The sequence below is a fragment of the Terrapene carolina genome, unplaced genomic scaffold, assembly GCF_002925995.2.
Source record: "Terrapene carolina triunguis isolate 2854851 unplaced genomic scaffold, T_m_triunguis-2.0 Scaffold35022, whole genome shotgun sequence".
NCBI classification, from domain to species: Eukaryota; Metazoa; Chordata; order Testudines; family Emydidae; genus Terrapene; species Terrapene triunguis.
This window is the reverse complement of record NW_020699373.1, coordinates 908992-935742: the sequence shown is the minus strand read 5'-3', so window position 1 is coordinate 935742 and position 26751 is coordinate 908992. Positions and strand designations below refer to the sequence as shown.

Genomic DNA, 26751 nt, shown 5'->3' with positions numbered 1-26751 from the left:
ATAAATAGATGATGGCTGTTTCAATAGCAATAAAGTCAGAGAATCAAGCCATAGCCCGAAACAGTCCTGAAACAAAGCTTTGCCAATTCACTGCTCCTCCCCATCCACCTGTCTACACGGCCAAAAAACGGTGTGTTCTTAACCTGGGTTAGTTAATCTGAGTTAGCATATCAGTGCAGACATAGCAACTCAGCTTTTAACTCAGAATAGCAGCTCAAGTTAACACCAGTGCAGGAGCCTGCGGTTGAGCTCTCTCCGCACGGCACAGGGTGTCTTCACCGAAGACGCTACGGATGTGCAGCTGCATCAGTGTAGCTGTGCCAATGTAGCGCTTGTGTTCAACCAGAAAAAAACTAATCAGGGTGGAGCCTAACAACGAGGTATACACCAGTGTTTCTCAAGCAGGTATATGAGTACCACTGGGGGTACGCTGAGGTCTTCCAAGGGGCACATCAACTCATCTAGATATTTGCGTAGTTTTACATCAGGCTATATAAAAAGAACTAGCAAAGTCAGTACAAACTAAAATTTCTCACAGACAATTACTTGTTTTGTACTGCTCTATACTCTACACTGGAATGTAAGTACAATATTTATATTCCAATTGATTTATTTTATAAATATGGTAAACATGAGCAAGTAAGCAATTTTTCAGTAATAACTGTGACACCTGCATTTTATGTCTGATTTTGTAAGAAAGTAGTTTTTAAGTGAGGTGAAACTTGGGGTATGCAAGACAAATGAGACTCTTGAAAGAGGTACAGTATTCTGGAAAGGTTGAAAACCACCGGTATACACCAAATATAGCACTAGAGAGTAAAACTGGAGAAAAAAAACAGGACAGTCTCCTGATTCTTAAAATATCTGAAACTGTATCAGTCTTTAAAGGGAAGCTCATGCCTCATAGAAAAATATTGCTTTTAAAAACAGTCCTGCTGTTATTACTTATATTTTTCTGTATTTCTCTTCTCTCAGCCTTATGAGTTCATGTTTATTCCTGACATAAAATTATAATCCTCTGTTTGTGATATCATAATTGATTGCTGGGGAAATTATTATATGTTGAAAACAGAGGATTATGCATCACTTCAGGTAGAAAATAAATAGCAGGAGCAGATGAACGCTTGAGGAACAAACATCCTAGTTTCATGCAAATATTTTTAGTGATAAAATAAAGAAAAAACATATTGATGATCTATGTTATACAGTATATGGTATAAGCATAGTTGTTCCTAAACTGAAAGATTTTTCAATTCACATGAGACACTAGCGCCTCTTTAAAATTTCATTATATCTTTTAAGAATTTGCAAATTCCGCTTTTTATAAAACAAACAAGGACTAATGATTAATGAAGTCTTTTCTGATACACTATGACTTACAAAACAAAGTTTCATCTGAAGAAGAATAAAATATCCATAACTGAACCGAAATATATCACTAAAGTATACATTTTATAACCTTCCCAGAGTCACCTCTGATTTTCTCAATAGATTCTCTAACAAACACTACAAGTAAATCTTTAAATATTTTTTACTAAATCCTCAGATTTATCTACAGTTGATAGCACAGTCCCTCTGAGAATTACTTTTCTTGCTGTAAGAAGAAATGAGCTATTTCTCGCCTTCTCCCTACCCAACATACTCATCCAGTAGTAGTGTTATTATTTGTAGTTGGACACCAATACAAAAGCAAACAGGAGACCACAAACAGCGGAGTTTGAGAGGGGGAAAAGGAGATCCCCCTGCTGAACAAACAAGGTGCGAATACTAACCTTGGGGTGAATGAGTTTGCTTGGCTGTTTGTTTTTCTTTTTTTTTCAGGTTATTTCAGTTACTGGGTCAGTTGGGATTGTGTGTCTGGGGACTGTTTGAGCCTTTGTACCTGGATCATCGTTTATCATCTTTGATCAGCCTCTATCAGCTGATCACCCTCCCCTTGTGTGATGAATGAGGGGGTAGAGCAAACCTAGGAGAGAAAGCCTTAAAAGCCAGAGGCTAAGCGACTGAGGGGAGCTAGCGAACAGGGGCCCGCAAACAGGGGAGTTTGACAGGGAGTTGGTGGGAGGGACACATAATATCACAATGGTTAGGAAGGGCTGCATTACCAGTGCCAACATTGCTCCTATCTCCTCTACCTGTGCCTGTATCCAGCAGCTTAACAAGCCGGTGCTTGGGGCGCCCAAGGGAGAGGGGCGGCATGTGCGGCAATTCGGGGGCGGCAGGTCCCTCACTCCCTCTAGGAGCGAAGGACCTGCCGCCGAACTGCCGCCGCCGATCGCGGGTTCCCCCCCCCCCCCAGTTGCCACTGCCGGTCGCGACTGCAATCGCGGCTTTTTTTTTTTTTGCTTGGGGTGGCAGAAATGCTGGAGCCGGCCCTGGTATCCAGACAGACAACCTAACCATGGATGCCTCTACCCAGATCCTGGTGTGGATTTGCAGAGACTGTGGCCTGCATTTCCCACTCTCAGAAAGCCAGGCTGGGGGGACCAGCCAGTGTGAAAGGTGCCTGCTGGTGGAATCTCTCAGGAAGTAGGTAGAAGAGTTACAGGAGGAGGTGGCTAGGATGAGGAACATCTGTGCCCACAAGGAATTCCTCAAGAGTATTCATATGGAGACATCCAAGGCTGAGGAAACTATCCAGCTACAGAGGATTGCTGTCACATCACCGGGGGAGGAGATATGGCTCTGTCATAAGGAGGACACTGGCTGCTGGTTACTTCTGGCTGTAAGCAGTGCTCCACCCCTACTCCCAACCCACCCACCATGGTGATGGAAAACCGATATGCTGCCCTTGCAACAAGCAATGAGAAATCACCCCCAAGGCTGGGAGGATCACTGCCACCACTCCCAGGAGGAAACGTAGGGTAGTGGTGGTTGGTGAATCTCTTCAAAGGGGGATCGAGGTGCCCATCTGTCACCCTGACATGGCATCCCGGGAGGAACGCGGCCTGCAAGGGGCCCATATATGAGACATTCCAGAGGGATTGTCGAGGATCATCTGGCCCTCTGACTACTACCCCGTGCTACTCATCCATGTGGGCACTAATGATACTTCAAGGTATGACCCTCAGCAGATCAGAAGTGACTACCGGGCTCTGGGATATGGGTGAAGGAGTTGGGAGTGCAGGTGGTGTTCTCTTCAGCCTTCCGGTCAAGGATAGGGGCCCAGGCAGAGACAGATGCATCCTGGAGGTGAATTACTGGCTGTGGAGATGGTGTCACCAGGAGGGCTTCGGCTTCCTTGACCATGGGATACTGTTCCAGGAAGAAGGACTGCTAAGCAGAGATGGGGTCCACCTATCGAGGAAGGGGAAGAGCATACCTGGATACAGACTGGCTAACCTAGTTAGGAAGGCTTTAAACTAGGTTCGAAGGGGGCAAGTGACCAAATCCCATGGTAAGTCAAAAATGTGGAGACCTGGGAGAAGGTTTGTAATTTGGGGGGAGCATGGGCTGTTATAGCAGGGATAAAGTAGAGACAAGACAGAACTGGAGGGGGGGAATCAAAGCAGTATCTTAGATGTCTGTACACTAATGCGAGAAGTATGGGGAATAAGCAGGAAGAACTCAAAATGCTAGTAAATAAACACAGCTATGATACAGTTGGCATCACAGAGACTTGGTGGGATAATCCGCATGACTGGAATACTGGTATAGGAGGATACAGCTTGCTCAGGAAGGACAGGCTGGGAAAAAAGGGAGCAGGTGTTGCCTTATATATTAAAAATGTGTACACTTGGACTGAGGTTGAGATGAAAACAGGAGACAGACTTGTTAAAAGTCTCTGGGTAAGGATAAAAGGGTAAAAACAAGGGTGATGTCATGCTAGGGGTCTACTACAAACCACCTAACCAGGATGAAGAGGAGGATGAGGCTTTTTTTAAACAACTAACAAAATCATCCAAAGCAGAAGACTTGGTGGTGATGGGGCACTTCAGCTACTCAGACATCTGTTGGAAAAATAACACAGCAGGGCACAGATTATCCAACAAGTTCTTGGAATGTATTGGAGACAATTATTTATTTCAGATGGTGGAGAAAGCTACTAGGGGAGAGGCTGTTCTAGATTTGATTTTGACAAATAGGGAGGAACTGGTTGAGAATTTGAAAGTGGTAGGCAACTTGGGTGAAAGTGATTATGAAATGGTAGAGTTCATGATTCTAAGGAATGGTAGGAGGGAGAACAGCAAAATAAAGACAATGGATTTCAAGAAGGCAGATTTTAGCAAACTCAGGAAGTTGGTAGGTAAGATCCCTTGGGAAGCAAGTCTAAGGGGAAAAACAATTGAAGACAGTTGGCAGTTTTTCAAAGAGACATTATTAAGGGCACAAGAGCACTGCGTAGGAAATATAGGAAGTATGGCAGGAGACCACCCTGGCTTAACCAGGAGATCTCAATTGATCTAAAAATAAAAAAAAAAGTCCTACAAAAAGTAGAAACTAGGTCAAATGACAAAGGATGAATATAAACAAACAACACAAGTATGGAGGAACAAAATTAGAAAAGCCAAGGCACAAAATGAGATCAAACTAGCTAGAGACATAAAGGGTAATAAGAAAACATTCTACAAATACATGAGAAGCAAGAGGAAGACCAAGGATAGGGTAGGCCCGTTACTTAATGAGGGGAGAAAAACAATAACAGAAAATGTGGAAATGGCAGAGGTGCTTAATGACTTCTTTGTTTCGGTTTTCACCAAGAAGGTTGGTGGTGATTGGACATTTAGCATAGTGAATGCCAGTGAAAATGAGGTAGGATCAGAGGCTAAAATAAGAAAATTACTTAAACTAATTAGATGTCTTCAAGTCACCAGGGCCTGATGAAATGCATCTTAGAATACTCAAGGAGCTGACTGAGAAGATATCTGAGCCATTAGCGATTATCTTTGAAAAGTCATGGAAGATGGGAGATATTCCAGAAGATTAGAAAAGGGCAAATATAGTGCCCATCTATAAAAATGGAAATAAGGACAACCCACGGAATTACAGACCAGTCAGCTTAACTTCTGTACCTGGAAAGATAATGGAGCAAATAATTAAGCAATCAATTTGCAAACATCTAGAAGATAATAAGGTGATAAGTAACAGTCAGCATGGATTTGTCAAGAACAAATCATATCAAACTAACGTTATAGCTTTATTTGACTGGGTAACAAGCCTTGTGGATGCGGGAGAAGCGCTAGACGTGGTATATCTTGATTTTAGTAAAGCTTTTGATACTATCTCACATGACCTTTTGATAAACAAACTAGGGAAATGCAACCTAGATGGAGCTACTACAAGGTGGGTGCATAACTGGTTGGAAAACTGTTACCAGAGAGTAGTTATCAGTGGTTCACAGTCATGCTGGAAGGGCATAACAAGTGGGGTCCTGCAGGGATCAGTTCTGGGTCTGGTTCTGTTCAATATCTTCATCAATGATTTAGATAATGGCATAAGGAGTACACTTATCGAGTTTGTGGATGATACCAAGCTGGGAGGGGTTGCAAGTGCTTTGGAGGATAGGATTAAAATTGAAAATAACCTGGACAAACTGGAGAAATGGTCTGAAGTAAATAGGATGAAATTCAAAAAGGAAAAAATGCAAAGTACTCCATTTAGGAAGGAACAATCAGTTGCACACATACAAAATGGGAAATGATTGCCTAGAAAGGAATACTGCGGAAAGGGACCTGGGGGATCATAGTGGACCAAAAGCTAAACATGAGTCAACAGTGTAACAATAGTTAAAAAAAAAAAAAAAAAAAACAAACGTCATTCTGGGATGTATTAGCAGGAGTGTTGTAAACAGGACATGACACGTAATTCTTCCACTCTACTCCATGCTGATTAGGCCTCAACTAGAGTATTTCGTCCAGTTCTCCGCCACATTTTAGGAAAGATATGGACAAACTGGAGAAAGTCCATAGAAGAGCAACAAAAGTGATTAAAGGTCTAGAAAACACAACTTATGATGGAAGATTGAAAAAATTGGTTTTGCTTAGTCTGGAAAACAGGAGACTGAGAAGGGACATGATAACAGTTTTCAAGTACATAAAAGGTTGTTACAAGGAGGCGAGAGAAGAATTGTTCTTAACCTCTGAGGCTAGGACAAGAAGCAATGGGCTTAAATTGCAGGAAGGGAGATTTAGATTGGACATTAGGGAAAATTTCCTAACTGTTAGGCCGGTTAACCACTGGAATAAATTGCCTAGGGAGATTTAAATTGCCATCATTGGAGATTTTTAAGAGCAGGTTAGACAAATACTTGTCAGGAATGGTCTAGATAATACTTAGTCCTGCCACGAGTGCAGGGGACTGGACTAGATGACCTCTCGATGTCCCTTTCCAGTCCTAAGATTCTATGAAAAAATAAATAATATTTGCAGAAGTAATTTGGCTACTTAAACAGCACACATGGCTGTATGAAAGTGGAGTTTCCTGTCAAAATGGTAATACGTGCCAGTTCAAACACTAACATCTAATATGGGAACAGCTTTCTTGTACCATTAATGTTTTTTAATCAGATATGCACAACCAAGTGCTTCTAATACAAGGGGCACTGGTAACACAGAAGAAAACAGAAAACATACCAATAATTGCCACTTCAAATTCCTAGTTTTTTTCCAAACCTATCTTAATCCCACCTCTCTTAGTGGCTCAGATACTGCTGTAAGTAGAAACAGACACCAAGCAACCTTTATGAATGCCATAGCATATGTGCTTTTAATAAAAAAGGCAGACAACTGTTCACTGAGTACACTAATTGTTTCTTAATAACTGGAGCACATCCTACAATGCAAGATTATAGAAAACCAATATATGCTATTTGCAGTATTATAGTAAATAATAAAAAAAACAGTAAAGATAAAACAAAAATAGGAATTTTTGCCAAGAAGAAATGGATTTTTGCATATCGGTCTATGTTATGATTTTTTTTGTAATAATCTCATATCAGTACCAGATTTATATATGTTTTTGCAATATATTGTACTGTAGGAGTACAGTGGTTAGCTTTCTGTCACTTAAAAGTAAAAGTTTAAGATAAATTTTCTTTAATAAATAAATGATCCTTTCAGCACAAATCTAATCCACTGATACTGATAAACTATGGCAAGCCTTCTGACATTATGGCAGTCTGGCACTGAGCCAGAATGTGACTTCATCTTCTCCAACACTCAGTGGTAAAGCAAAGAGCTGATTGTAATCTGCACCACAAAGCCTGATGAAAAGAAAGATCAAAATGATATACAATCCCTCTGACCAATTAGACTAACACACCCAGAGAGGCAGAGATAGGGCACTATTGCTATTAGTATATATTATATGGCAGGTTCTCACACCAAAATAAAGCTCTGAACCTGCACAATATTTTCTACCTGGATCCACTTTCTTAATGCATTAAGGGTATAATTGCCAGACACCTGGTTAAATTACAGACTAAAGGCCTCAGATTAAAACTATTCAAGCAGCAAGTAAAAACCTGTGCAGTATTATATTTTGTGTGCTATGTGGTAGCAGAAAAATATTACGTTCAGTGTATTATATGCAAAGTAACATATGAATGTGTCAATTCAGGTTCATTTTGTGACACCTTTGTATTACTAAATTCTACAGATTAAGTTAAGGAGGAATTATGATACAAGATGAGTTTCTAAATGAATATAGCTTTCTGCTTAGCAGCTGTCAAATCCATATGAGGCCCCGCATTGCATAAAACCCCTACTGAAACTGTGAAAGCCCCAAAAGGTTTGTAGTAATCAATTTGGGTCACGAGTCTTGTCTTTAAATTAGGGAATTCAAAAGAAGACTGTGACATAAATGATGTGCAAGTGTAATGTGGAAATATAACACTTTGCTACAAGGCAACTGAAATATGATACCAATTTAACAGGTAAAATATAATAAAAATTACAATTGTGTGAGGTAGAAATGAACTTTCTGGTGAGCAAAACAAAATACACAACCTCACCCTTCCAAAAAGCCCCCCAAAACCCAACTAACAAAATATCAGACAACTAAATTAGAAGATTATTAACTCTTATGACACTTAGACATAAGAGGACACTTGTCCTCCCTTGAAAAACAGTAACAGGCAGGGAAAAGTTATATGAAAGGAAGTGTGGCTTTAGGAGTCCTACATGTCTACCTCATATTTCCCTCAGAGAGATGGGGCAGGTAGAACTGCGAAGTGTGCAGTCAGCAGTATTATGCACAGCATAAACAGAAGTGAGACTATGACTTTACGTGTTTCTGACTTGGAACTTGGCCATGTGCCAAGGTTTGGGGGTAGTCATTGGGAAGCTTTGTGCTAGGCCAGAGGGAGGAACATTGGGAGGCAGGGTGGATCACATTAGGAAGTGCACTTGCTAGCAGGGATACATCAGCATGAAGACAAATGGGAAATAGCTTTCTTCTAGCTGGTGGTGGGGACAAAAGGGTAGCAGAGCTCTTGTCTGCCAGAGGAGGAAGGAGAGCAAACCAGGAGGCAGAAGTCCTGCTGCAGGTGAGGAGACATGGACAGGGACTGGAGACCAGTGTAACTGGGTGCAGTTCTGCACTAAAAGACACTATAACTCTATTAATTAAAAGGCGGGAGAAAATGCAGATGAAAAGACTAGGGGAGCATTGACAGAGGAACATGGAATAATGTTGAGTTCTGAATACTGGGGAAGTTCATTAAGCAAGCTGAAAATGATGATACTGTAAGCTTGAAATCCTACATTAAAGCCAGACAATCTAAAAGGTACTGTATATTAAGTAATAAACTCAAAACACATTGCCAAGAGTGGCTAAAGCCCATAGGTTTTCACACCTCGTCTAAGATTTGTTTTTTTCACCTCCACATACTCCTTCTTACCCAGCCAAAAAACCAGAAGTGTCTGCTGCATAGGTCCCTCTCCCACATGTTTTACTTTATCAAGAGATTCTCTTATCATGAAGCTGATTCTCTTTAGGCCTGCCACTGCTCCTGTCACCTGCCTCTAGATTGAGTTCAAACACAGAATCATAGAACTGGAAGGGACCTCAAGAGGTCATCTAGTCCAATCCCCTGCACTCATGGCAGGACTAAGTATTACCTAGACCATTCCTGACAGGTGTTTGTCTAACCTGCTCTTAAAAATCTCCAATGATGGAGATTCCACAACCTTCCTAGCAATTTATTCCAGGGCTTAACCACCCTGACAGTTAGGAAGTTTTTCCTAATGTCCAACCTAAACTGCCCCTGCTGCAATTTAAGCCCATTACTTCTTGTCCTAGCCATAGAGGTTAAAGAGAACAATTTTTCTTCCTCCTCCTTCCAACAACCTTTTATGTACTTGAAAACTGTTATCATGTCCTTCCCTCAGTCTTCTCTTCTCCAGACGAACCAAACCCAAATTTTTCAATCTTCACTCACAGGTCATTTAATCATTTTGATTGCTCTTCTCTGGACTTTCTCCAATTTGTCCACATCTTTCCTGAAATCTGGCACCCAGAACTGGACACAATGCTCCAGTTGAGGCCTATTCAGCGTGGAGTAGAGCGGAAGAATTACTTTTCGTGTCTTGCGTACAAAACCCCTGCTAATACATTCCAGAATGTTTGCTTTTTTTTGCAACATTGTTACACTGTTCATTCATATTTAACTTGTGATCTGCTATGACCCCCCCAGATCCCTTTCCGCAGTACTGCTTCCTAGGCAATCATTTCCTATTTTGTATGTGTGCAACTGATTGTTCCTTCCTAAGTGTAATACTTTGCTTTTGTCCTTATTGAATTTTGTCCTATTTACTTCAGACCATTTCTCCAGTTTGTCCAGGTTATTTTCAATTTTAATCCTATCCTCCAAAGCACTTGCAACCCCTCCCAGTTTGGTATCATCTGCAAACTTTATAAATCTATTTTCTATGCCATTATCTAAATCATTTACATCTTTGACTCTAATGCTTTCCTTGTGTCTGATAGCAGGGAAGCACTGTGGATTAGAGAGAGCCAAGGGACAGCTGGAACAAAGTAGGAGGCTGATCCCTGGACTTAGGAGAAACTGAACAGGAAGTAGGGAGAAGAACTCACAAAAAAGAGATGGAAAAGGAAATGAAAGAGTAGCTGAGAAGGAGAAAGTAATAGGGATCCTATTACATCCTAGCAGGTGTCTTTGGATATGGGATATGAGGTGCAAGTAATGTGCAGATAATTAGGGGGATGGTACCTGAAGCTGGCTGGGTGGGCAAACTTATCTAAGACACTATTCTTATCCAAAGGAAGCTCAACCTTAAAGAAGGTCCACTGTACTTCAAAGCCCTCTGAGGAGCTTATGATCAGGAAGATGTGAATTTTTATTGAATCAGTTCATCAATCCCTGCTCATATGAAGCTCTGTGTCTTCTCAGTTTAATTCAGATTAGAAGAACGTCTTCAATAAAATTTTAAGAATTTTCACAAACTAAAAGGAAAAACAAATCATGGAATGTTAGTGGAAGCAAGGCAGTGCCAAAAAATCTACAGTGATCATGGAACTGCTTGGGAAAAGTAAAATCACATTTGCATTGTTTTTCAAAACTGGAAATAACTATAGGGGGTTTTGTTTGTTCTCAGGAAAATGTAAAGGTAACTTACTCAGGCAATAATTTGTTACTTTGCTCTTTCTCTAAGAAGACCGGATGGCTCAGTAGAATGACACTAGGATATAGCACCTTTCACTTAATGAGTCAGCAGTTTGAGACTAGCTTGAATTGATATCGACTGAAGTGTTACCATCCGTTCAGTTCCCCAAGTAAAACTGGTTGAGGGTCTTAGTCCACACTTCCTAGTCTACATTATAAAATTCAATTGCACTAATTAATACCCTTGTCTCAACAAAAGAGAGACCACAGATTGGGTGGACATAGAGAAAGATTTTAAAAGACAATCTCTGTAGATTAGGGTTGAGGCACATTAGGGGCGTAATGAGTGGAAAGCCTGACTTCACTACTGCTGCTCATGTTTAAATGCTGATTTTATAACTGCTCAATGCTAAATGCCTACTCTTCTTTGCTAGAATGTTAAGTAAAGAACTGGGCAGAAACACAAAACAGTATGAAGCTGTAGGAGAGGCAGCTGTTGATATCTGACAGAAGCGATACAAGAATGAAAAATAACCCAGGGCACTGGCAGTAACTGGCTAAGGTAACGTGTTCTAGGTTCTTTTACTGATGTAAAGAACATACAAATATGAAACAGCAAGGCTGTTAAATTACATTCAATCTTATACTTCAACGTATCATCTCTGCAAAATGCTAAAGAAATGTTGGCGACGTAATGCCTGGACTGTGTACTTTAATACACATTGTACCAACAAATGTGAATTGCTATAGTGTTAGCTATTTATAAAAAAGCAGTGTTGCCAGCACAGTTGTTTCTGAGAAGCTATAACATTTCCTTATACTTAGAATAGGAAATAATTGTGGAATCTATTAGCAAATGTTGACTTTTTTATGATGAACGCTAACTTTCCGATTAAGAGCGTGGCGTTACATTAAGCCAAAATCCAAATTCCTTACTCAGCTAGAACTTTCACTGGCTTCAGAATCTGGCCCATTGTCTGAATAGAACTGAAGCAAACTCTTACAAGATGGCATGACTGTCTTCACCAGGGCAACTCACAAAACCCAAGGCTGAGATGTTGGAGTGCAGCCGATCCACACACAGGTTAAAGCTCACCTCTACATCTCCTTGATCTTCCTATAGCCTTTGTACAGTGATGGTCTTCCTGTGCCAAGTTAGAACAGCCTGAGGGTATTTTTTACTTTGGGGTTAAATTATTGTTTTATTCACAGTGAAGTTAGAGTGGGTTCGCAGCTAAAAGTGGTGAGTATTTGTGCAGGGAAAAGTGGTAGTTTCAAACAACTCAATTTTCTAGAGATTCAAAATATTTTCTTATATCCAGTACATTTCACTGCTTGATTTCAAGACTTACATTGTGAGTTTCTGTACTCAGGTGAATTGAAATAGAAAGTGACAATGAGATGCATATTTCAGAATTTACTCTATACAAAGGCATTATTGTGAGGTTTAGCAAGTGTTTCTGAACAAGGAAGAAAATGATTGCCAAGTTTAGGATACTAAATGACAGATAAAATATCTGCTTTCACTCTTTTTATACTGCAGTCTCCAAAATCAAGAACACTATAGATTCATACAGTACAATAAAAATTCACTCCTACATTTTGGTGACTGTGGCATTAAATAGCAACCCTGAGATTCTGTGAAAATAAACTTATTTTTCTGAATCACAGAGGCTGTATTTTCTCTTGACGGTAACAAGATTATTTTTCAGAGTAGTCTTTAGGTAGTTTTTAACAGTGTATCATCAGATGAAAAGCAAGTGTAGTTCTGTACTGTAATAATAAATGTGCAGTAACTGTTTAAATCTTTCCTGCCCAAGTTATTTAAATACACTGGGTATTTATATGTTCCAACCTTTGGAGTTAGCTTTAAAGCGATGTTAATGAGGAAAAATAATTATGCAAAAGGTTATACAAAAGCTCTTTATAAAATAAAATTAATAAATGGTGCTTTCAGCCTGTCCTCTCATAAACAAGCAATTCACTCCACAGAAAATGAAATGTTAACTTGTAGAAGCTTGGAAAGGTCTGCCTCAGTGCTGTTACTCTCGAGAGTGTCAATGCTTAATCTGTGGTGCCTGGACACTAAAGAAATAGGTGCATTACAAATTATATCAATTACGAGATATCTGAGATTAGATAAGAATAGTTATTTATGTTGGACCCACAGTATCCTAGGTGTATGACAGCTAGCTAGCTGGGTAGTAATGGTTTCTTCATTGCCATTATGGTCTACCATGTAATGGCATTCTAAAGGAGTTTTAAACCATTGACTATTGACATGACAGACTGTAAAGGGAGCACTGTATCAATGACTATTCAGAGAGTCGTTAATTCATGGATCACTGATAGGACACTCCATAACCACACTAAAGGAGCACTACTGGTCTGATGGACATGACAGACCATAATGTCTTTGAAGGAGCAGTTATGATCTATTGTGTTTAATGGATGCTATCAAAGTCCCTTCATCCACAAATTATTGACATGAGAGGTCATTGTTGTCTGCAGTGTCTATTCATGTCTCCATGGATTATTGACATGATGGCCCATAATTGGTTTCGCTGTTACTGTTGCATTCCATCATACTATTACAGCCCCCAATTTATGGATTATTGACAGGACAGAAGACAATGGCTTGGAGTTGCTATATGCTCAGTCATGACTTCGGGCAATTACAGAATATTTAATCCATGCAACATTGACACAATGGACCATAACTCCCCCTTTGGAGCTGGTATTGTATCTGTCTTGCCAATGTGTGCCATGAAGGATCCTTATCCATAAGAATTGTGAAAGGAACTTGGGCACTCTTAACCTACAATCAACGGGAGTTCGCGTATTCAAAATAGTCCAAGCACTGTATCATTTGTACACTACTTGGTGCATGTACTGTTAAAGTATGTACGACAAACATCCTTATGAAAAGGTATCTCCTATGAGCAAAGTAGCCACCTCACTACATCAGTCATTTTAACAAAGGCGCCTGCCCCATCATGGCTCTAATGGTATGTAAAAGTGAAATCATCCAGGGGTATAATTATCACAAATGAGGCTAGAAAAGAGGAAACCAGAGATAATGTTAAGAATAGTAAGAATGAGAACATTGAGAAAATTACCTCATATTCTTGTGAGAACTTCAAATTGTCATTAGCTTTCAATCTTTCAATGTGATCTGCAAGTTCCAAGATAGGTATTGGAGGATGGCTAGCCATACCTGTTGAAAGAGAGAGAAGGAAAACAGAATTTAAAATAAATCAAAGAGATTGCATCATTCTAAAATTTAGAGAATACAGTAGTTAGAATGGCTAGAAATATGCAAGTAGTAAAGATGTTGTATGTGAAAGAAGCAGGCAGATAGTTTGGTTACTCAAAGCAGGACATGCTCTGGAGAGATGAGCTTTGAAGCCAAATAAAAAAAAAAGTCACCAAGCATATTCCCAAAACTAACATTCCTAGTGTAAAAGAAAGTGTTATTGTGCCATGAGTCAATGAGGTTAGCTAGGCAAGGAAAAATGAGACAGTTAGACCTGATGTTGACTTCTGCTTTGAGTAATGACTCTTAATGTCATTTCAAACTCCTTCTCCTGCACTGTATGAAATGGAAACTGTGTTGAATTAGACGATGAAAGGTGAGCTGAGAAAATAGACACTGAAAGAGGCCTAAAGGGGAAAGAATAGTATTTTGACAGAAAACAAAGTGACTTATGCATAATCAAGGAAAACTAACTTGGAGAATGAAGGTTACCAGGGTAACCGAAGACACCTGAACCTGCAAAGGAAATGGTATAAAATAAAATAAAATAAAAAATCCCAAATAAATTAATAAAATAAAAATAAAAATGAAATGGATAGCTTGATAGTTAGAAAGGACTAATAACAATGTTTCAAGGACTGAAGGACTGACTATACATTCTGACTAAATCAGATCAGGAATACTTTAAGATAGCTTTAATATTTTATGAAGGTTAGAGATGACTGACATTCACATGCAACTATGTATGACTAGAGTAACATGCATCACTGCTTATAGACAACAGTCACTAAAGACAAGATTGGACATCAGACAACTAGAGCTTCAAAAATGTTTTCACTAGTAGCAGATTGTAGAGACAGGGGTTGTACAATTCAGCTGGAAACACGTATCTGGCTGCACTAGTACTTTAAAATGATCTTACCCCCAAGCCCCATTATCAACCCCCAAAAGTACCTACAATCTACTTCAGGTGTAAACATCTTTGTCTATTGATGAAGATATAGAACGAAAGAGAAAGTGAAAGAGAGATAGGAAAAAAAGATGGGGATAGGGAGGAGAAGAAGGGAGGAAGGAAGAGAGAGGGAGAGAAAAAAGGCAGAAAGAGATGTGGGGCCAACTAGCACAGCCTGCCAGCTGAAGATTTGCCAGCCCACTCCTTGTGGCCATTTTTCCCCAACCAATTAGTTTATTTGACCCGCCCCAAAATGGTTTGCATTTATTTCTTCGGGTTTACTTTTACCAGGCCTAGAACAATGTAGCATGTATAACCACTTGCAGGGAGAAACCACAGCTGGCTAGAAAATTTAAACTAGTGAACCCCAGGATCTGTTGAAATTACAAAAGAAAACAATGATGACTACAGGGGGCTCAAAGTGGAAGCTGTGTTGCACATTTCAGTTTGCTTTGTCACCGTGAATCTCAGGAGTGTTCTGTGGGACACCTAACTTGCATTTGCTACCGCACCACTCAATGACCATGGGATTATGATATGGTCACTTCATTAAATGATTTTGCGGTATTTCAGTCACCAATTAATAAACTTCAGTACATAGGAAGGACCAGCAGCACTGATCCTAATCATTTGAGCCTTGTACATTACACAGAAATGCTACACTCATTTAGTCAAATGCTACCTGCACAATGATTCCGCCACTGTGAGGTTTTATTATAGATAGTATGACATGCTGCCAGTCAATTGAACTAAGGGGAGTATCCAGGAATATTGGGGATATTTTTTGGAAGTTACAGGTACAAAATTAGTAGCCAAAACTCTATCTATATCCATTCTGGAGTCTCCCATTTTCTCAGTTGTCAAATTAAGGGCTATGTTACATTCATTTTTGAAAGGGTGGGTGACATTTTTCTAAAGATTAAACTGATTTGATCCAGATCAAGCACCCCAATGAAAAGTATGGGAGTGAAAAGGCACAAGAAAACTCTAGACTTATCCAGAAATGGAGGTGGGCTGATGTACATCTAAAACAGTGCTTGAACAAAGAAAATAATAGAGACAAAGATGTTTAGACCTTTTCGAGCGAATCGTGGGAGAGAGTTATTATCATATAAGGACTGAGTGGTAGTTTGGCTAGAGAGGGAGGACACAGAGCCAATCAGGGAAGCGTAGGGGACTGAATTACTGCTCAAAGCTGTAAAAAGTAAAGCCAATTGGAAATGGGAAACAAATTAGTAACAGTAGTAGAAGGCCATCATAATCAATCAATCAATCACACACACACACACACACACACGTACACTTCTGACATGCACAAAACCATTGTCTGGAAACCATACTCAGAAGAAAATATCCAGAGGTCCAATCTCTCTACTGTTAACAAGAAGGTGGGTTGTCTTTGTTAATTAGTGAACCTATCCTTTTCAACAACACCATGAACTTGGATCTCAATACTTAGCTCAGTGTGAAGGGTATTTAGTCATTTTAAAGAGTCAGAAATTGTGGATACATTATTAGGCTATTTGATTAATCAAATCATAGTTAGTCCTTTTTTAACTGGTCTTATTTATAACCATCATTACAGAGGTACCCATTAGCACTTCTAAAGTTGAGCATCTACTACCATTTAAATTTCTCATTATACGTTTCTAAAGGGTGATTTTGTAGTAAACATTTGGTGCAGAGTGAAACTTGGCATAAAACTTTTCTAAGCAGGAAACTTACAGATAACTTTTAAAATTAATTGGCTGGCTCTTACTTGAACATAAACCCCTTCTGCCAGGACTCATTTTATGATCCTATAATTGAACAATACTTAACATTCTTTAACTGATATTTTACAGTCAGCTTATAAAGTGAAGTAATAGCATTTGGTAGGGCTATTATTTTTAAAGACACAACAGATGCAATACTGAGGTGACAAATAATTACTTTTTCATTTTTGAAAGTCTTTTGCTATGTACTCATTCTATGCATCCATATTATATAGATATGTACTCTTGTTAATATGCATCCACAGTTCTTAAAGAGATTTTATGGTATACGCTATGGGTTCATATTAAGGCCACATTCTGTCCCTGGTGCATGTAGGAGGCTCCTATTGACATCAACATGGGTTGTGTGCACCTAGGGCAGAACTTGACTTTCAGAACACTACACAAAATGCAGCTGATCAGACTTATTTTTATGGCTCTACAATACAGAATGCATACTTTTGCTAATACACATTAATATCATTCCATATATGCTATGAACATGTATTAAAAATAATAAAACAAAATGCAACTACATCTGAACAGGCCCTCTGACATGCTTAGTAGGTCTAAAAGAATAACATGCCAATGACATGCTTTTCTTTTCTTTTTTATTCAAATGACAAAAAAGATAAATTAAAGCACACAAAAATGTTAACCTGACTCATATCAATGAAGACAACATCATGCAAAGTTACACCTGAATTTCCATACATAACCAGCCCTTGTGCCTATGTACTGCGGAGGATTGCAAAAAGTGAGTGATTTTATACTGCATAATAGTGTCCCCCCAAAAAGAATTAAACAAGAGCTTGTGGTTCCAATAACATGTGGAAATATCTTCTGCTTGTCTTGTGGTAAATGTACCACTAATTCAGAGGAACATGGTATACTATATGGGCTACAATACTTAGGCACAATAGGGAGAGTAAGGGCAAAATTCATCACAATGCAGAGTGCAGGTGAAAGGACCTCTACATCAATCACTTAATCCACACTTACATCCTATGGGTGAAAGCCTGATCCCACTGAAGTCAATGGAGATTTTGATCTTGACTTCAGTAGGGCCAGGATTTCACCCTTAATGCGGAATGTAACCAGGTACCTGGCCTTATGTAGGCTCTCTGCATTGGGGTGAATTTTACTATAAATGAATAAGAAATACAAAAGGAGCCTTTCAATTGCTATTTTGTTGCTTTTATGCATTTATGAGACAGAAGAGCAAGGTGTTTTTGTGGTCTTAATATCATTAGGGAGCACACATTTGGTTTGAAACTTGCTCAAGATGTGAATGCAGCTCCACGTTTACAAGCCCCTCATGAATGAACAAGAAATTAGAGATTACATAGAACACTGAGCTGTGATAACACACAATAATTGCTTTTAAAAAACAAACATATTGGAAATCTAACATAATTTTTACACAAAAACCTTTATTAAATTAATTATATTACAGGTCCACATCAAACTAATAATCTGTGATCATTAAAGACTCATTTATTGCAATATGTATTTGATATAATACCAGAGAAAAACAAACAAAAAAATTTATGATGAGATGTTTCTATCAACAGAAGAACCAATAAAAGTGGCACTTTTTTCTGTCAAAAACTTGTAAAAACACAAATGCAAAACTTATGTACAGCATGTGCAACAGATTAAAGGCCCAACAATACTGGTCTTCCAAGACAAATGGGAATTTGTCTTCCATCAGAACTCCAGGAGGGTATGCTTAGTATAGTGGATACTGGAATTACTTGTATTCTTTGTTAACAGTCACTACAGTAAAAATAAACTTGAGGGAGTAGGTTCAGTGTTTGTCTACATGGAGAAAAAAAACAGAATAGCTATTTCAAAGCATTCCAACAGTTATTCCACAACAGCTCCTTGTGTGGACACTCTATTCTGGAATAAAATAAACTCCATTCCAGAATAATTAGTGTACTCCCAAAACGGAGCAATGATTCTGGAATTAAAGTGACTTTTATTCTGGAAAAGGGTGTCCAAATGAGAGCTGTTCTGGTCAATTTCTCCAAGTAGACAAGCCTGTATTCTCCCTTCAGTGTTGACATAACTCTCCTGAATATGAATAGGAATTGCATGTATACAATGAGAGGATAGCCCTGCTAACTTGCAAGTCAGATGTATAAATCCAAACATCAACTTTTCCCCTTGTGTTTAATTTGCTATTTTCCAGTTGACCTGTTTTATTTTGTTTTTCTTCATCTTGGAAACAGACTGGTGCAGCTTCCTTAAATAACTCTCCACACAAGTATATGGTGAAGAATTACTTATGTAAATGAGTAAATCTTTGAATTCAAAGCTGTAATAATTTTCTTTATTTTCCTTGAATTTCAAGCATCTTTTTATTTAACTAATGTGCTATAATGAGATAATTGTTTAATTGGTGTCCAATTACACAAATTATTTACGAGTGTGACACATTTTGTACTTAAATGAAAAACAAAAAGTGACTTGTCAGGAATAAATCAATCCTGTTCCTCAGCTGACAAGCAGATTGGAGTCTTTTTCTGAGCCTTGGATCTCAGAAAATTTCAAACTATTTCAAATCAGTCACTTTACTCTGTGTAAGTCAGAGCTTCTCCTTCCTGTAGATTTCATTCGATGAAGACATATTGTTCCTACCCTGACCCCCCACCACTCTTTGTCCACGTGGCTTAGTGACTTATAAAATTTGCTTTCAAGGTTAATGATTTTAATACCATATTTTCTAGTAAACTTGCGGTAGAATAGCAAGACTGGCTCTCCTTCACCCCTGCCCCTCTACCTTTAGAAAACGATAGACTTACAAAATGAAATCCCTTATGCTGTTGGGAGATTGGGCATTTTCATATTGATTCAAAGAAAACTTGGCGCAGATGTGACCCACTTGCTGGCATATGGGCCTATCTAACAAATGTACATTTGTATGGAAAGCACATATGGAGACAGGATCTTCTTCTCAGATGTAGAACTGTGGGCTATTCCCTTATGTTAAGACACAGTGCCAAATTTATCCATGGTGTAACTGCTTGTTGCAATGGAGTGAAGCCAGAGATGAATATGATCCTCTGTGTTCAGAATAAAATGAGAATTATCCTAATAACACTATTCTTTACTGGTAAAACATGAAGAAAAGTGATAGGAAACTGAAAGCTTTATTGTTCTGGCAATTCTGAATTTAGATTCATATGGTGACTTCATATTGTGTTAGTATTTTCATCACCAGTTCAACTTGATCATTAATAAAATAAGAAAGCCCTGACGCTGAACTAGAAGATAAATACTAGCCACAATCCACATAGTTGCTTTCAAATGGTTATATTAAACCAGATATATTAAAGGTGCTTTTACTCATATGGTATGCAATTCAAATGCATTTTAATCCAATAGGGCGAAACCTTGACATTCACATCCCACTTGACCGCCCCCCCCAGACAAAATAAATTTGTGGTTTAAGATTTAAAACTTCCCCCCCCCCCAAAATTGTGTCTTGGGCATCTGACAGTGGTTGTTTTTGAGTCTTTCAAATAGTCAAAGCATTTGTCACCCATTACTCTTTATCAAGGTTTGTTATTATTATGAATACAGGGGATTCCAGTCCACACTCCATTATCATCTCCCAATGGAAGCACATCTACTAAATTTCTATTTTGACAGGCATATGTTTGCCCCTTCAATACGGGGCGGGGGGGGGGGAAGGGGAAGGGGAGAGGAAAGGGGGTTTAATGATGCTCTGCCTCACATTGCCTAATTTATTTTTGATCTCTGCCCCCATTAGTAACCATATTAAACAAGAGATTAGTGAGCTAAACATTTCAATTTAAGTTCAAATTGTCTCCTGAATTGCTCCACAGTATCAGTTCATTAGGAAACAAAATGACTATTTTTGATGGTACTCTTTCAATGGCAGAGATTTTGTATTCATCTGTGTCTGGAAAGCACCCAACACTCTGTGGGTGCTCCAACAATCTAAATAAATAAAATAAACAAATAAATATCCTCTTCACATCCTCTACCTCCCTAGAGTCTTATTGTCCTGGAGCATACTGACTGCTAGAACACGTTCAACACTGCGTCACTTAATAGAATTGTTGGTAACTCTGTTCAGACGGGATAAAATTGTATAGTGTAGACAAGACCTTTGTATGTGGGCGATTGTAAATGCTTCAATAAAATATACACAACACAATCCTCTGCCCCACATCCTACTGCCCATTTTTTTTAAAGGGAAAAATGTGGAAGGAAAAAAAATATGGTTGCCATGAACATAAGGCCTCTTTTTATTTCATCTTGCTGGCTTTGTGTTTGAGTAGAATTTAAAAATGTGTTGTTAATAGGTTGCTAGCCCATGCCACAATGTCTACACTACTATTATTATCTATGCTAGCTAGATTAAAGCTAGTACACGTATGCCTACCTATGCTATAATTGCACCTTCACTTGCTGAATACACATAGTCTTATGGTGAAATCATAGCTCCATTAAAGTCAATGGGAATTAAACAAGAGTGTATGCTTCCACATGGGAATAGTGACACTGACTTCAGCAGGGCCAGGATCTCATCCTTAGAATGTGTTAGTAACACCTTCTAACATGCTTTTAAATCCGGGACAAGACAAACCACCTAGGGCAGAAACTGTCTCTTTTGTTACTTGTTTGTATGGTGCTTAACACAATGGGCTCCTGATCCTTGATTGGTGGTCCATGGTGCTACCACGATAGAAATAATAATAATTTCATTTGCAAGCCACAAGTGCCTGAAAATCAGACTTTGTTTTACAAAAAAGGTTTGTTGCCAAGGGACAGGTCTAATAGTATCAATGAATTGCGGCTTCACAGCCAAGTTCACTGAAAACTGTCTATCTCACATCAACAGCTGTTGCAAAGAAAGGTCCAAATTCACTCATCTCCAGTTCTTTCCAGAGCAATGAGGTAAAACTATAGTGTCTGCAAAAGCTAATGTACAGCATTAAATTCTAATGTTATTAAGCATGAGCAGCATCTTCCCCTACTTTATTTTAAAATATGACAAAAAATAAACATAAATGCAAGATTAAGATTACAAATTTAAACACACAAAAGTAAAAAAAAGAAAACTGTATGAAGTAATATTAAATCATCCACACTGCCCATTATGACTGTGGGAGCGATGAATTTGGAAATCTGTTTTAGAACATATATGATGGGAGTTAATCTGTAAGAACCATAACTTTTTCTTTTTCTGATTTTTTGTGCATTTGTATACAAAATCTCGCCTTTGCATTAACTGTTTTTTGAATGTAGTAAAGATGATGGATAAATCACAGAGCGTTAATAAGTCAGAACTAAGTGCTGAGACTTCAGTTAACTCTTTTGAGATAAATTGTGTGTGTGTATTGTGTGGTTTGGTAAATCTCTGAGAATCTCTATTTAATTTCCTGATTTTATGCATTTAAATGCATAAAAGTGCCTTTAAAAAGTGGCTACATAGTTCCTCCCCTTTCACAGTTACCAGAGAGGACCAAGATGTGTTGTAGCAGGGAGCTTAATAAACAGAGGATCTTCTTGGTCAGGGAGTTCACTAGTAGATGCTGAAGGCATGACTGTGTTCATGTCTCACACTACAGAATTTATAGTACTATCACTGATTTTTGTACATTGTTAATGGTAAATCAGGAAGATTTTAAAAGCAATCAATCAGAATTAAGCTTGGGACTTCATTTAAATCATACTGTGATTAAAAAAAGTCTACTGAATCACATCACCATCAAAATTAAGAAAATTCCAAAGATAAAATATCAACCCATCTATACAAGGGTGATAAAAATCCCAGTGCCACTCACATTATTTTCTTCTTATCCTGTCCTTGGCTGTCAAAGTTACTCCCATTAAGAAAACAAGATTAAACATACTAAAAAGAGGAAAGTGGATATAAAGCAGGTTTAAAGATATTCTGCAACATGTCATTCCTATACCTCAGGAATAGTTAGATATTAATATACCCTTTTGACCTCACACACTGCTCCTGTTTTAGAAGACAAGAGTATTTTTTCCAGCTAACCTTGCCTTTTTATTTTGCACATCCGCAAGGTGCATGGCCCAGACACTTAAAGAGACTGCAGTGTTGTGCACAGTGAATATGAGAAGTATGCATGATTCCTATAAGCAGTACCCTTCACCATTAAAGGGTTCTCACAGTTTTAGTAAACCAGTCCCTGAAAGGGACACTGTCAACTGGAAATCTAGTCAATTTAAAAAAAAAAGAGTTAAAAATAGTTTCAGAGAAAACACCTGCTCCAGAGACTTGTGGCCAATTTTTGTTCTCTTGCAGTTATATTTTCCTATGTTAAAAATTGTTTTCCTCTTTTCTGTTGCCATGTGAAATACACACATACAAAACCAAGGGAAACTGACTACCTGACTCTGCAGTGGAAAGAGGGAATATTTGTACACAAAGTATTGTCAAATGCACACAATTAATAAATAGGGGGGAAAAAATTTCCCAGCCCCCTATCTTTTTTAGTATTCTTCATTGTTACTCGTTTCTATGAAAAAAATGTGCTTAAGTTTTTAGAGTCTCCATTAATTAGTTCAATATGGGATTTTTTTTACACTGCAGAAGTTAGAAGAAATTATTCCCAAAACTATTAGTAAGAAAAACACTGCAAAATCTCATCATTAATCAGTATAAAGAATTTGTTAAAACTAAAGAATTCAACATTTAACAACTTAGTTCTCTAGCAGCAATGCCGTTTAAAGAAATATTGTTGAAAACCGTGAATGGTCACAGCGCTGTAAATGGGGGAGTTCTGTGTCTTACCTGGAGTTTGAAAATTAAGGCGTCGCAGCTCCACTGGATCTGTGGGATGATGAGAAGGAATTTCCTTGCTGTTGGGTATGCTGCTTTTTCTAGAGTCAGATTCAGCCCTCTTCCTGAAAGGATAAAGTAAACACAAACACACATAAGATCCTCAGTGTTAACTACACAAATACACTTGTCTGCCCTATTTGATCATTCGATACTGCTTCTTTTTAAAAGTATTCACTACCCAAAGCAGAAGATAAAACAATTGTGTGCAACATGGTGGTTAAGGCAGCTACAATTTACATGGTTAAAGGAAATTTAAACATGAAAACATTGGGTTGGAGTAATTGCCTTCAGCAGTAGCCTGATCCTCCAGTTCATCATTCAAGGGACTAGAATAATTAACAGCTACGGGCTATAAATGGGAAACTTCAAGAAATCCACTTTGTCTCTGTCTTAAAAGCTAGCTACCTACCAGCTTTATTAAATATATTTGTTTAAATCTTCATTATGTAATTGTGAATAACATATGAAGATGCTATATTTGCTCTCATCATGTTTTAATATACACAGCTCTGTACTGTTTTATTTATGAATAGCTTTTATTCATTATGACCGGTTTCAGAGTAGCAGCCGTGTTAGTCTGTATCCGCAAAAAGAACAGGAGTACTTGTGGCACCTTAGAGACTAACAAATTTATTAGAGCATAAGCTTTTGTGGGCTACAACCCACTTCTTCGGATGCATATCTAATAAATTTGTTAGTCTCTAAGGTGCCACAAGTACTCCTGTTCTTTTATTCATTAGGCACTTTCAAGGTTGCCGATAATATATCTGAACACTGTTGCTTTCACTTTCTAGGGAGTAAGAGCTCAATTCTCAATATTTCAGTTCTGTAATAGGGTGAGTCACAAAACACCCATGGCCCCAATCCTTTCCATGGTCACAGAGCCCCTATTCAATTTAAATGCTTCTGATCAAATTAGGGGCAGGGTTTTCAAAAAGTGCCTAAGGGAGTTAGGTACCTAACTGCCATTGACTTTCAATGGAATTTTGATGCTCTTGAAAAACCCTCCGTAAATGCAATGGGCAGAAGAGACAGAAAAAGGCCCATAGGTCCCATTTGCCTCAGAAACGAGGCATCTTTGTGCTTTTTAGCTCTTATGGGTCTCCTGTCAGAATGGGCTCCTACTGTCTGAGAGTTCCATTCTGTGAGGTCAGCCAAGGAGAACTGTATTGGCTTTCAGAATACCTACTGATTTGCATTTTCATTCAATTTGGGTTTTTTTAGAAGAAGAAGTGAGGATGAAGGTGGCAAAAAGCCAAATTTCAAGAAAGGGAGGAGAGGTGGGTGTAAGAGTTATTACAGCTACACCTATCTCAAGTGTCCTGCATTTTATTTGACATCACACTCTTGGGCCATTTTCCTGATTAGGTTTTCCTGTGATGGTGCTAAAACCTGCTCTGCTACCTCTTAAAACAGTTTAAATTCACTTCTTCTCTGTCCAGGTATTACAGGCAGAGCAGTGAGTGGTAACACTGATTAGGACATGATGTGATGGGAAAGAGAAGAGTGATGGGGTAGGAGGGAATCTTATCAATTTTAGCTATGGACTATGGTTAGCTCTATTTTAGATGACAGTGGGCAATTTCTTTTGCTTGTCTTTAATATTGAAGATATACAACTCGTTCAGCAAGACAAAATTTCCCCTCTGGTTGCCTTAATGTGCTGTGCAAATTGTATCTTAATCCCACAAGCTCTTGAAGTATGGAACCTCTGTTAACTTCAGTGGAAGTTCGCTATGCAGAAGACTTCCAAGATCAGATTGTGAAAATCAAATAATTCCAGAGTTTTAATGCAAGACTCTCGAATTTATACTCCAGATAAACCCTTAGTATGGCTGCTTCTCCCTTCAGTGGGCTACAAGAAACTGGTTTTTTAAATTGTTTTGAAAAGGATGAAGAAGCGATTCCTTCAGTCTACCCCTCATTCTTCTATGTCACTCCCCTCAGCCACAAAGGCAACAGGTATGGCAATCCTGGGGAGTCTTTGTTCACTCTGGACCCACAGCTTTGTTGATAACAAAGAGTCACTTGAAAGGAATGTGAGTCAGTGCTTTCTCTAGGGGTTGAATGTATTATCCCCAAATTAATCCTAGCCCCTGCCAACCCACAGAGCCTGGAATTCCCTGCATGACCATATACTGCTCTGCCACTGGAAAGTTGTGCCAGCTTCAAGGTGATTTATCCCAAACCTTGTAATCTGGTATCTGCGTCCTAAATGGTTTATTTTGCCACTTATTGGTCCTTCTGCTGGTCAAGCTGGCTCGGTATCAAAATGCTCTCTATGTACTACAAGCCCCACAAAATTGATTAAGCCCCAGTTAACCTCCCACAGACCTAAAGAAAGGTAAAACTTGTAGGGAAACAGTTCCTGTGAATAGACTTCTAGGACTGTGCAGGAATCAGTCTTCTTAAATTGTTGTCAGGTTCAACCAAACAGACTACAGATCAGTGTCACATACAGGGCTGCTGAGAACAGGTTCGTGCCCCGGTGAAAAAAATTTTTCGGGCCCCCCCGGAAAGGGCGGACCGGCTAAACAGGGCCGATGAGAGGGGGGAAGCTGGGCCCGGAATTTTTTCGGGCCCCCCAGCAAGGGCAGACCGGCTAAACAGGGCCGACGAGGGGGGGGGGAAGCCAGGCCCTGGGCCCCCTTCCGGACGACCGCTGGGCCCTGGTAAATTTGTACCGGCTTCCCCCCTCAGCCCCCCCCCCCATCGGCCCTGGTCAGAGATAAAATTATAAAGTCAGATTCTGCCATCCTTAATCATACTGGGAAAAAAGCTGGTGCAAGTGAAGTCCATGGACATTTTGCCAGGATGTCATCCATTAGTAGTACCTCACTCAGTGAGTAGCCCCAATGAAATCACTTTAAACTTTATGAAATAAAAAACTGCACAGGGACCCACGCTACTGCACATTTTGCTTCATGAAATCAATGGGTCTATTTACAAGTTGGCACTAGTCAGCATAGTTCAGAGGCCATGGTGATGTGTGCCATTCTAAAATCCTGAATAGATGGACAATAAGCATGGGTATCAAAATTGAGGCCCTAAGAATTAATGTAAAAGGTCCCAAACTCAACAAGTTCTACACCTTTCATTTATTTAATAAAGTATTTGGTGACCATCAGTGAATCATTTAGGTGCCATCCAAAATTTAAAACAACTAGTGCTATGCAAGGCCTTCAGTGGGCAGACACAGAACATTCTACCCTATAACCACCCCACTATGTGCTTCCAGAAGAGCTCCATGACTGCCAGGCCCTCACTTCTAGTATTTGTAGACATGCAGTTTCATTAAAAAAAAAAAAAGATACTTTCATTGAAAAAGGGGGTAAAACAGATTTTCATGAAAATTCAGTTAAGTAAATGTCAC

The 26751-nt window shown here is 38.9% G+C and overlaps 1 protein-coding gene across 1 annotated transcript in view; it reads right to left on the bottom strand.

Moving 5' to 3' along the window:
• Positions 1-26751, bottom strand: part of LOC113405291 (receptor-type tyrosine-protein phosphatase delta) — a 173087-nt gene that overhangs the window by 78853 nt on the left and 67483 nt on the right. The window contains exons 14-15 of the mRNA XM_029914316.1: positions 23329-23441; positions 13684-13781 (exon numbers count right to left, since the gene is read on the bottom strand). Coding sequence (XP_029770176.1) covers positions 13684-13781; positions 23329-23441 — 211 coding nt within the window. The remainder of the gene's footprint in view (positions 1-13683; positions 13782-23328; positions 23442-26751) is intronic.